The sequence below is a fragment of the Haliaeetus albicilla genome, chromosome 3, assembly GCF_947461875.1.
Source record: "Haliaeetus albicilla chromosome 3, bHalAlb1.1, whole genome shotgun sequence".
Taxonomy (NCBI): Eukaryota; Metazoa; Chordata; class Aves; order Accipitriformes; family Accipitridae; genus Haliaeetus; species Haliaeetus albicilla.
Window position 1 is genome coordinate 25,941,840 of NC_091485.1, and position 13,104 is coordinate 25,954,943.

General features: G+C 42.9%; 1 protein-coding gene across 2 annotated transcripts in view; it reads left to right on the forward strand.

Annotated features, from left to right (window-relative positions):
• Window positions 1–13,104, forward strand: part of CABLES1 (Cdk5 and Abl enzyme substrate 1) — a 76,299-nt gene that overhangs the window by 24,608 nt on the left and 38,587 nt on the right. For both annotated transcript variants that reach the window (XM_069779152.1, XM_069779151.1), the window contains exon 2: window positions 12,666–12,737. In XM_069779152.1, coding sequence (XP_069635253.1) covers window positions 12,666–12,737 — 72 coding nt within the window. The remainder of the gene's footprint in view (window positions 1–12,665; window positions 12,738–13,104) is intronic.

The following is a 13,104-nucleotide window of genomic DNA, read 5'->3' on the forward strand; positions in this document are numbered from 1 at the left end:
GAGCTGATGGCCTGGAAAAACTGCCTGGAGATGCTCTGTAAAAATTGTCCTTGGTTCCTTGTAACCTTTCATCAACTTAATTCATTGCTAACAAGCTGCAAGTTAATTACAATTCATTGCAGAGCTTTAAAATTGCCACTGAGTCAGATGACAAAGTGCCTTGTTTTATGTTATCAAGAAAAATCCCCTGACTGATGGAGGACTAGGCGGTAGCACAACTCTGGAAAAAGTCTTGAGCCTCTTGTCTCTAAAGGGTACCAATGGAAGTACAGCAATTTTGAGAAAAGAAAGGAAGGGAGAGACACAAAACCAGAAAATCTTTGTTAACTTGCATCCACGTATCCTTATGCCTGCTCACCCTAGGGAAATGGTGATGTGATTGATTTGTTCCAGGCAGATAGGCAAAGCCTTAAATATCAAATATATCCATTTCTGCACTGGCTTAGTGTTTTTTCTAACAAAAACCATCTAAAAAGTGCATGTATATAAACAAATGAAACACCAAGAAAAAATGCCAAAAAAAAGAGTCTCGGCTAAAGAAGAGCTAAATAATTTTTTGCATCTACAGTAACGGATGGCATTTGCCTAAGGTTGAACTTGGCATAGCTACAGTTGTAACCACAACACTACTCCTGCCAGGCCCTTCCAAGAACCTGGAAATCATTAAGACTAAGTCAGGGTACAGCACCTCAGCTTTGAGAGGACCAACCACTGTATCAACTCAGGTTCCCGTGCCAGGTGTTTTTCAGGTCTGGTGCTGTGATTTGCTCCTGTGCTTCCCAGACCTGTGGAGACAGGCACGTCAGGCAGCCAGCTTTGACTGCTGGCAAGATTTGGAAATGTTGAGTGGTGTCTTACACCCTTCTAAATGCTTTGTTAGTAAAGCCTATGGCAATCCATTTTGACAAGGGAGAGATCCATCATCAAATGCGGGACTGCGGAAGCCATCCCTGCCTCTGCTGAGCTTCAGAAGCAGAGGAGGGAGATCTGCTAACAGACTGCCCCTCCTGGGACTTTACTGTCATTTTTAGACTTTTTGCCCCCACCTACTATGTGTATAGGCCCCCATCTGAAGTAATGTACAGGGTATATTAACTCACCATAAGCAACTTAACGTTTGAGTTAACAATTTCTTATGGGAAGAACTGGGTAACTCAGATCCTCCAGAGTTCCCATAAGGTTAGGGTGTGAACCTGTTCTCAATTAAGCATCTCTACCAGAAGATGGATTGCAACTATATTATTAATGATTGCTTTATCTATTTGTTTCCTTATATGCACTGTAGATTAGATGAGGTCAAGGGCTCAAGAGACATTTAAAGTGGGTCACTGTGACATTAGGGGTAGGTCAGCCAACCTCTTCCCTTCTTCACTGCATAATATGAATGCAACATATCTTTTGGGTATGCTGGGGAGAGACTGAACATGTCAGGAACCATTGCTGGAGTTATTTGGTACAGCAATCAGTGTGCTTTAAGAGGGCTGCCTGCTCTTGCATCTGCCTGAGCTGCTGCCTCTGCTTCTTCTGGCACGGCATGGCTGTGCGTGGAGGTAGTGAACACAGCACTGACATGGGTGAACCAAGGCAGGGGAGCTTAACCAAGTATGTAAATGTGAAATCTGGGTCTTGTGCTGCCTTCTAATAATGCTGGTCTTAAAGCAGCCCTCTAAATTGCACTTTGTTAGCCAGATTTGTCACTATGAGATGCTTTTTATTGCACTGATAATATAAAATACCAGTAGACCCAATCTAGCAGAGCGCTCTGGCTGCTTTCCTCACTTTTGGTGTGTTGATGAATCTGCTTTGAGAATAGAATAGAATAAAATATTTCCGTTTGAAGGGACCTGCAACACTCATCTAGTCCAACTGCCTGGCCACTTCAGGGCTGACCAAAAGTTAAAGCATGTTATTAAGGGCATTGTCCAAATTTCTCGGACCTTTATTTTTCCCCCCAAACTGATTGAAAACTGATATTCAGTACTGGGTATTTGCTGGCCAACCAACTAGTTGGCACCCAGAAAAATTCAGTCCTCTAATAATTAAGTAATTTACTAAATAGGAGACTGCTCAGATTACCAAAATAAGCATTATTTCTGTACAACTGATAACCCAGCACTTTGACAGTATGGGGGGAATATAAGAATATAAAAGGCCATAAATTTGGGACCCTTTCAGGTCTTCACATCCAGCTGTTTCTGGGGTGGCAGAGCAGCATGTGTTCCCTGAGTGAGTGAGTGGGGACGGTGCCCTTCGAAGAGGCTGTTTTGCAGTAGAGAGTAGGGGAGATGCTTTCTGAGCCTCCGGCCTCTGCCGATTGCGGTGTATGCTCCGGGGGGGAAGTATTGATCCCGGGAAAGGCAGTTCCCCAGCCTGCAGATGTAGGGTGCATTTGCCAAGTCAATGAAAAGTTCATTAGGGTGACTGCTGGATGCTCTCTGTTGTGAAAACAGGCAGGGAGGCTTCTTGGCAAGCTTCTCTAAATATTGGACACTACTGTGCCACCATACCTTAACAGTGAGCAAATGATACAGCTACACAACCAAGTGTTACCAGTATTATGAGGATCCCCATAATACTTGCTTACTGGGAGTAGGGAGAAGTGAAGGTTCCTCACAGAGATCTGATTTCTTAATTGTCACCCTCTAAACCATGATTAGTCTGTGTATGTGTACCTGTGATAAGCCGTACCATCATGTTTGGTTCATAGCTAGTCTTCCACCCTGTGGATTATATGAACTTAGTGTTCTGAATGGAGTAAACTCGTTTCTGAAAACATTTAAATTTTTAATAGAGATCTGTACCAGGAGAGAGCCGCCTGAGGCTGGGAGTGTGCCAATTACGGTATGCCATGCTGAGCAAGGGACCTCAACAGAGAGAGAAGAAAATGATCTAATCCTCTGCTACCACCTATCAACCCAGTGCCCAGTAACAGGAAGATGCCGTGCCCAGGCACAGTGGCCGGGAGGAAGGGAAAGAGGAGGTAGCTTGCTTTTCCAAGAGCAATCATGCTGGTTGGCTCCAGGATCTGTCCCTAGCAAGAAGAGCAGGGAAGAACCGAAGCTCTCTCTTGCGAGCCTCAGGCCCACCAGCTTGCAGGCATGTTAAAGCAGTTTTGCTGGACAGTAAGGACCTTCCTTTACCCTAATAATGGATCTTGTTGTACTGTTTTTGAAACGTCTCTCTGTTATTGCAAATGTGTTTTTTAAGTAAAGCATAAGCAAATGCAATATTTTAAGTAAATACATCTTTTTGTACTCGGATGTCTTTGGCATTAAAACTGACTGTGCGTGAACTAACAGGCAAGAAGGCATTAATCCCTGTGGATGTAATAATGTTTAAAATTATGGCACTGGACTGTCTTGCGTTATCACAGGTATCACATATCCAAAAGTATACCTCGTATTGGATATCTAAGCTATCCAGTATTTGACTTCTCAGAACCATATGAATTGGCTTGGACTTTAGCAATGCATGGCCAGGGAAAGGAGGGCATTGACTCCTGGGTATGTAACAGGATGGTGGGAAAAGTGCCTGATCCAGAGGGAGTTTGTGGCAAATGTGCCCAGAACTAAATCCAAACTATGCACCAGTAAACACTCTGATTGCCACCACCTGTGCCAGCATTCATATCTCATGCATGAAATGCCTCATGCTAGCTTTCACTTGTTTGTTTTGGTCTTTATGTCCTGCTCACACAGGGGACTTTCTTTTTTCCGTCAAAAGAACTTTATCCAGGCAATTACAGTGTCTAGGATACATTTTTTTAGCAATGAGATTTATTAAGTGCCTGCTCAGATCTCTTCTAAGTCTAATGTTAAGATGTGTGATTGCAGAATATGTTTTCGCAGATAGCACATGTGCATCTGGAGGCAAGACAGGGATATGAGGTTGGGCTGCAGGTAACCTAAGAAATACTGCAAATGAAATAAAGGAAAACAAACAGGAAAAGGCAGAGGTTTTAATTGCATAGTTATGTATACAGGCTAGAATGAAAATCTTTTTTTTTTTTCAGATGACTTAGTAGTGCATAGATGTGTTTCTATGTGTTACAATATCTACTGCACATAGCCTGGACTTGCAAGTTTCTTAGTTAATTCCAGAACCTTGCCTGCTCTGAAATACAACATTATGGGATTTAATACTTTAAAAACTGTTCTTGCAGTGTGGCTTACTCAAGTAGCGTCCTCGGTTTAAGTGTTGTTTCTTCATTTCTTTTGTTAGGAATAGGAATCCTTAGGATGTGACTTTTAAGGAGCAATGTTGCTTGTGGACAGACCTAAATATTCATCATTTTACAATGTATAGAGTTTGTCATGCAGAAATGACACATGAAGAATCTGTTAGTTTAATGTTGGTCGGACAAAGGCTATTATGGTGTGTGGGTTTTACTGTAGAAAAAGGACATAAAGCTGGAGAATTTATATGTTCTTTACAGTGCTGTTGTATCTGCTTTGGCAAGAATCCTTGTTTTCATAGGGACAGATGATTAATCTTGTTGCTTGCTCCTTTGCTAGTTTTGAGTGTCTTTAATTAAGCTGGTGCCCATTCATGTCTTACCATGATAATATGTGTTAGGTTATGAGGTAATGGCTGTTCTGAAAAATATAGCTGTGGCAGTGTTTGGGCATACTCAGAATAAATCACTGCACAGAAACATTCTGAAAGCTATCACGTTGCTGCAGAGTCAGTAAAGTGAAGACAGTGAATCTGTAAATCATTGGTTACAGATAATAGAGGATGTAGATTTTAGGTGCTTCAGGATCTGTGAGAGCTCTGCTGTCTTTAAATGAATCTTACTGAATTGCATCTGTAGCTCCTCACTATGGCTTGGGTAGAGCCAACAGTAGGAGGACTGGGTGCAGAGGCAGCTGCCTGCAGAAGGAAGATAGTAGGTTTCAAACAAGATCCGTCTTTGGTGAATTGGGAATCCATCTGGGGAAGGTGAAAATGAAAGGGCCCCCAGAATCAACAACATGTGGTGATTGCTCTTCCATTCTCCCTAGACTCAACCCTGTCTTTTTCCTTCACTAGAGATTTCATATCAGTGCCTAATTTTGAATGCATCTTCTCCCAGAAACATGTCTTCTAGCAAGACTAATCATTAATATATCAAGTTGAATTGTGCAAGATGCTAAAAAACTGCCAAAACCCAGTTCTACCATACCTTCTGTTTTTCAGCACACGTGTGTATACACATTCACGCTATACAAATGCTTTGTCAGTGAACAGCTTGCTTCTCAGTAATTCTAGTGTAAGTCCCCTGTCTCTTCGCAGTGCTGGTACTTCTGATTCTATATTTGATATAACCAGACCCAGATGATCCCTCTGGGACATTGGGATGGAGCCATGCTAGAATTTTGTGGGCCATTTGAAGGATCACGTCTGTAAAGCTACATAATAATTTGTGAACAGAGCATTATGTTGCATTGCCACGCTATGAAAGGTCAGTGGGATACTTCAGCATTGTCATGTTGATTTCCTTCATTCTTACTTCTTTTCTTTTTGTACTCTGTATTTGACATGAGTATGATTTGTACACAAAAAAAAATCCTACCTTTGGGATGGCAAGGTAGGTATTTTTTACGCTGAGATGTTACGTGCAGGCAGGCCAGCAGGCAGCCGTTTGAGTGCTGTGTATTTCGAAGCTTCTGCCTTGGGTATTGTGGGAGGGTAAGTCTTGGAGAACGAGTTGGATGGCAATATAGGTAGGTTACTCAGTGCAGGGGGGACATCGGTTTGGGAGGAGTCTGGCATGGAGGCATGTTCATGCTATAGCCTCATCCCCTTGTTTTCTACCCGTGTTCCTTACCCCCGAAAGGTTGATGGAGACTGAGGAGGCATTTGGCATGGCATTATTCTCCTAATTATCACTAGCCTAAGGTTTGAAGGTCTCTCTCCTTGCAGTACGTATCCCAAGAAGAGCAGGTTGTTGGGGGTCCTGCTAGCTCAGGATTTCTGCGTCAGAGACTTTTTCCTTCACAGCCCACTGCAGAAGGCAGTGGTCTTAAACCATGTTTGCATCCTGCCTGCACAGAGGTGACAGCTCAATGGAGGTCTCTTGGTATATTCTCTGTATGTTTGGGTTAGGCTGCTGAATTAACAAAATAACCCATTTCCAGCATGCACCAGATGCTTTTAACTCCCGTTGCGGGCAGCCTTGCCAATATGCTTCACAGCTTGGAAGTCCTAAATGGAGTTTGATGTCCTTTGCAGAGAATGGCTCTGCTGCGTAATTATGATAGCACACAATTAAATACTGCTTTATATCTGTTTGGGTAGCTCCTGGTAACTCTGTTTCCCTTAATAATTTTTAATAGTCTCAGGGTTTGTTTTTCCTGTGTTTGTCTTCCTGTGATATTGGCAAAAGATAGGAAGAAAATGAGCTGGGACATAGGAATCCCAGTAAAAACTTCAGAGGGAGGGCAAGAGGTGACTCATTAGCCGGTCTTTCATCCGGGTTCATGCTGGGTCATGGAGTCAGGGGTCAGGAATTGAATGGGGATTCATACGCAGCTGATGTCTTGTATAATATTTCAGAAGAGCGTATTAACTGACAGCAGCCTAGCCTGGGAGTTTGGGCAGAGGCGTTCAGCCAGCAGGCTGCGAAGGAGTCGGAGAGAAGTGGCTTTTGGGTTTCCCCAGGGTGACGAAGGGGCTGGGGCTGCCGGGGACAGGGCATTGCCGGCGCCTGGCAGCTCTCTGCTGACGACCTGCTCCCCTGGCCCAGGAGAGAGACGGCAGCCACGATTCTGTTCGTACTCGGATCCTAACTCCAAAGGAGTTAGGGAGGAAAATGGTTAAATGTACCTTATTCAAAACTCAGAGCTGCTTGGAAGATAGGTTTGTGGCCAGCATGTGCTGAAGGAACTAAAACACTGAGCAGCAGGGGTTGGTTGTGGACTATAGGCCAGAACTGTGTTTATATCTGTATACATTTACTTGTAATATGTAATATGTATTTACTTGTAGTTTTGTTGGTTTTTTCTTTCCCCCATTCTAGCACCTAGAAGGCTGATCTTAGATCTCATTGAATACTCTCCTTGTTTTCCTTTTTATTGGTCAGGCCATTTCAGTGCTGGAGGGAACATTATGAAGCACAATGAAAAAACAGCCCTAGGGTTGCTGTTCCCATAGAGGTTGGATCAAGGTGATGCTCTGCCTGGTTTGACTTATGGGAGCTGCACGTCCAGAGCGTGTTTTGTTAACTCCCCAGGGAGTGTTTGCAAAGGGCTAGGTTGGCTTTTGGGCAATAGTAGGTTGGCTTTTGGGCAAGAGCTCCTCTTTTGAGTCCAGAGCTGGCACCTTTCAGAAGGGTGGAGGGATGGCAGAGGGAAACCCTCCACTTACACCTCTAGGCAGGCCCTGAGGTATCCTTATGGGTATCCTGATCTCATTCCCCATTGCTGCAAGTTTTATAATGACTTTCTTTCCACTCCCTTTGTGAACATATCTAGGGTCATCATCCTGCACGTAGGACATATCTTTTGTGATGAAGGCACAGTGAAAATAAGGAATTCAGCATTTTCCAAGTGCCAAGCAGTCTTGTGCTTTTGCTTTTGTGATTCTCCCAAGCCACAATATTAGGAACGCGGTTGTGACCAGAAGGTAATAGCCCTGATGTTTCTGCCCCGTGGCTCTTGTTTGTGCATGTTCATTTTCCCTGGCCACCTGAAGGGAGGGGGTGACCCACTGGGCGTGTGAACTACCGACAGTCTTCAGCTGCTGAAATGTCTTTGCCCTCCCAAGTTCTCCCATCAATGCTAACGCAGTCGGCAGATGTTCGGATAATTAGCACTCATGTGTCCCGTCATCACTGCATCTCTGAAGGGATTCAGTTGTCCCGGGCAAAGTGGAGAAGCTTGTCCTGAGGGATGCTTTTGTTCTGGGAGCCAGCAGCACCCACACTACTGGCTTCAGCCATTGTAGGTTTGTAATCTTAACAGAAGGAGGGGGGATCTACACCCACAACTTTCACAAAAATTAGGCGTATTTAAAATGCAGCTTTTTCTTCCTGGTTTTGTAGCTGTGCTAGAAAGTCATTACACATGGATTTATTTTTCCTTATCTCTTGGATTATCATCGGCTTCCTTCCTTCCTGCATGAATTTATCCAGTGTTCTGATTGCAGCTCCATTTTTTTATCATCTCTTGTCTAGGGAGCTTAAGATTTTGTATGTTTAACATAATTGAGCTGAGTATTTTGCAGCAATTGGCAGTGAAGATAATTTTCCACTGATCGATGGGTTGGTTATGGTGAATCTTTTTGCAGTTTACTCACTGGCTGTTTGCTGTTTTGGTCACAGACCTGCTTTATTTTATTTGTCCTTGTATTTTATTCCATTTTTGCAACTGAGCCACATATTAATCTGACTTTAGAGAGGGGAAATGGACACAACATTTTAGGTTTTAAGAAACTTCCTACCGAGATTCAGACAGCTGGTCAAAGATAAATCCAGTATGCAAACAGGGTCATGTCTATCTTAGAAAACAGCCGTTTAAAATACCAGAGCATCAAATGTATCTTTAGTATCTTTGGACTGGGCTTGGAGTTTGATTGTAGGGTATTGGTTATTTCTGGGCTTATGCAACAATTGCACAGGGAACAGGGAGGAAACAGGAAAAAATATTTTAGATAGGTGTTTAAGGGAAAGTGGTATTACATGATTTTAAAACAAAAAACCCTGTAAGTTGCATGAATCTGTGACTGACAATGTCCTGCAGGGGCTGATGGTTAGAACTAGGAGGTTGTCATCTTTCCAGAGCTAAACTGCTTTCTTCTGTGTGCATGAGGGTGCGGAGAGAGAGGGGTGAGTTTGGTATAGCTAGGATGTGGTAGTTAAACTAGGAGGAATTTTTTTAAGGCTTTCCATGAACTAGGAGAAATTAACGTTTTTACTGAAACATCTTTAATTTTGTTATTAAGGGCAATTGTATTGTAGTGTGTGTTAGCTGTCTGACATTTACTTTGTGCAAGTTTTGAAGCATTTTATATCAAAAATGCATCTGCCTGAAGACTTATCCCAAAGCCTGAATCCTGTATGACTCACATAGTGCTATTTTGTTTTGGTCTGCGTATAGATACCCTTCCTTAACAATAGAAGGCTTTTCCCCTAATTATTATTGAAATAGGACTTTTTTTGTTATAAAATAGGTATCAACACTGCTGTATATCAGAATGATGGTGATGTGTGATATAAAACAGTTTGGGTTATTTCAGTGCAAGTGTCTACATATACCAGCTGCTATAGCATGTTAATCAATTTTTGAGAAATAACCCTTTTAGAAGTTGTATAGACAAGCCCTGACTGCTTGCCTGAAGAAAGAAAGATTATAAATTAATTTAAATATTAAACACCAGTTGAGGCAATTAATTTTTAATGAAGACAATGAAAAACTGGGTTTGCTTGTATTCCCTGGAACACCCTTTCAAAAGCTTTGCTTTTCTGAAATTGTTTTTTTTCCTATGTGTGTGGCACAGGATGTGACTTGATTCACAGCAGGTAGGTTCATTAACTGGCATTTCTGGTATAATATCCAGCTGTGGAAAGCTTATAAAATATTGGTATTTAGGTCATCTTAATTAGGCCTCGAAATAAAGATTTAAGATAAAGTGGAATAATTGCACATACTTCATTGCAGCTGAGCTTCTTCAGTGAAAAGAGGGTGCAATTCCTGGGCAGTATGAACGGATTTCAGCACAGTTGCTGCAAATCTGCCTCACTGGTGCTCCTGTGATTGTGCAGGGAGGGAACTGAACCAATTAAAACTAATGATTTTGGGGAGAGGTGAAAGATGTGGTAGTTTTCAGCTGGGTTGGGTGCTGGACTGGATAGCCTCGCTCTCACTGCTACCGATGCCAGTATAGGGAGTGGATTAGGCTGCGGCAGCCCCCTTTTATATCACTGCAGGCTTCTGTGTGACTCATGCTTCTTCATTGCTGGTTATTTTGGGGGGCGTTTATCTGCTTGCTTCCTTCCTTCCTTCCTGGATGAATTTATCCAGAGTGGTGCTTATGTTCACACTAGTTGAGAGGGAGCTCAGGTATCAGTGCTCCTCTCCCAAGCTTGGGTGAGCAGAGAGCTTCCCCCCCTTCTTTGTACAGACTCACTTACCATGTTAGGTCCCCAAAATACTGCAAAACCACTATCGGTGAAAATCAGTGCGAGCTCTTTTGTGCCAAGAGGGGTAGCAGCAATTCTCATCCTACCTGTGTAGCACTCAAGGTTAGCAAGCAAAAACCAGAAGGCAGCATCCCTGGTGCTGGGTTTACAAAGTTGTGACCAGCAAGGGAAGCCAGAGGAATCTGAACAGTCAGCAGACAACTGGATGACCAGCGTTTAAAGCTGCCCTGGAGCTGATGAAATGCAGTCGCCTGTATTTCTGCCAACCAATGCATTTGCCTTAATAACAGATGCAAATGTAGAATCTTCAAACCCATCTCTGCCAAGCCGTTGGCAGTGAAGTTGAGGATGGTGCGTAACTTTGGGCGAGGAGAGACTTGGAGGAGGGTTGCAGTGGTGGCTGGAATATGCATCTGGTGTTGTACAAGCACCTTAAGGCATCTAACAGGCATCTAGGGGAAACACTGTGTGACTAGTTTGACAAATTTAATACGCAGAAGCTGGCAAGGTTGTACTCTTGTTTATCTCTCCTTGACTAACAATACGCAAACTATGCTTTTGGTGTTGTAACACCACAAGATGGGAGGGTACCATCATTTAAGTGTGTTGGTAAGCTAATGATGTATAAAGAGGTATTAAAAAGCAGGAGCTATCATCTGCCACATCAGTGGTCCTGGTAGTTGAAACTTCCAACTTTTGTTTATGGACCAATGTAACTGAAAATGGAGGCAGAGCTCCTCCTGATCTGATTTTCTCCCTATAAGAGCATCTCTGTGTCCTCTGACTGGATGGAGCTGAGGGAGCACCTGTGGGCACAGGAGACAGATGTTTGATCTCTTCTTCCTTGAGTGTAGCAGCAAGTTCAGCACACCCTGAAATGCAGACTTTGTTTTTTCTTAGCATTTTGAAGGTGTATTCTGTCTTGCACCAGATCTTCTAAATTTATAGTTTAGACAAAGCCTGAGGGGATTTAGGTTTGCATATTTTCCTAAGAGGATTACACCTCACACTTAGTTGCTCTATAAATTGTTTGAGGGTTTTTTTTATGATTTTCTAAGTACACAGAAAGTCACATACATATTCAAACTGTCCTGAAATGTGTTGTTTGGGTGTTAGTGATAGAAATCTGGTGTTTGAACTAGTAGTAAACTGAATCACTGAACCTCAGGGTTATTTTGAACTGAAAAACATTTCGGTAATCAGATTTGCAGCACGGCTGCAGGAACAGTTGTAGCAGCACAACTGGAGGGGCTAGCAAATTGCAAGAAGGATTAGAAACTGCTTACACTGGCATCAGAGAAAACAATTTATTGTGAACATACAGCCCAGGAATAAATTAATGAGCACCCTTCCAAGCACGGTGATGCTCATAAGACATTGAGATTCTGGAAACTCTTTACTTGCGGAGTAAGGAAGTAAGACAGCTCGGTGGAAAGGGTATTAAGGTAACTGGGGAAAAAATAGTGGTAGTCTATGAGGACTTTTGTCATTTAAGTTCATTCTCATAAAATCACTGGCAAGGTACTGTACACCTCAGCAATGGCCCCTAGGAGCAATGGGTGCTGACATTCCTTGTGCTAGCTAGGTGCTATGGCACGACATGGCACCTTCGCTTCGCTGGCTGTTGCTGCAACAGGGTCGTTTTGATGATTACTAGCTTAATTTTTCATTATGTGCCTGTGGGTGGGCTGTATCTTATGCATTTATTTTTTGTATTTACGGTGGGTTTTGGAGGCCTGGATGCAGCTCCTCATTTTGGGCTGCCGTCAGGGTGTTTGGAGGCTGTGCAGCAGCAATTGCTGCTAAAACCAAGCCTGTACTGGGGCATCTTCCCTGCCCACTAGAACAGTCAGAAAACTGGAAATGCTAAGATTTCCTTACTTCATTTCACTGAAGGTGAATGAGGGATATGACTCAGCTGTAGAAAACTGGTTTAAAACAGGACTAAACTCATCTGTGCTGCTCACAGGGATGGTCAGAGCTCCCTTTCAAACTGCAGTTTTGTGCCCAGTGCTGCCAGCTCCATCATCTTTCATCTCTCTTCAGTCAGTCCTCTCAGGAGTGATGAGATGGACATCACTGAGAAACAAGTGGCATTTATTTGGTAGAAAGGGCAAGGAGCAAAGAGAAGTGTCCCTGGTGGCAGTGTGAATGACAGGCAGTCTCTTGTGGATCTATGCCTGCATTATTTTATCAAAAAGCAGTACTTGTAGCATTGCAAGCTATAACACAGCAAATGTGGGACTGGTGTTAGGTGGGTGTTAAACCCTTGAAGGAAGGAAAACCTGAAAGCACAAACTGAGGAGGAGCTGTTGGGAAGTTTCAGCTTCTGTTTTGCTATAGAAGCTTGTATGGAGTAAGTTTGCTTCTGGTTGGGATCAAATTGATTTAGCAAGGTAAGCAGAAGAGAACAAAATTTATTAAAATCCAAAGGTACAGTTCAGCTAGTGAACTGTAGTTTGTGAGCTTTACGAAATAACAGCTCTGAGGACTTTCTTATGCCCTCTAACCCACGGTGATCTTTTGTGTTCTGTTTTCTCTGCAGACGTCGGCTGATATCCCAGCGATCTTCTCTGGAGACTCTGGAGGACATCGAGGAAAATGCCCCACTGCGGAGGTCATTTTATTTACTCTCTCTCTCTGGTTACTTGTCTGTAAGGCACATGCATGGACAGACTTGCTGTCCCTGCATGTGTTGAAAAGTAACTGGGTGTTCACGTTAAGATGTTCTTCACGGTGGGTAAAGTGAAACCTCACACACCCTGCAAGGTGGTAGGTGACATGAATTACATGTTCCCTGGCTTTAGGTTATTAAATAAAAAGTCAGTATTTAAATAAAATGTCAGGAAATAAAAAGCCAGATTTGATTAATAGAGAGGTTTAGTTGTCACTAACAGGAATGACTAGCCTCTAACATAGTACCTTTAAAAAGTAAATACAGCTGGTTTAATAAAGTAAGCTTTTGAAGGCTAGTATTTTTAGTA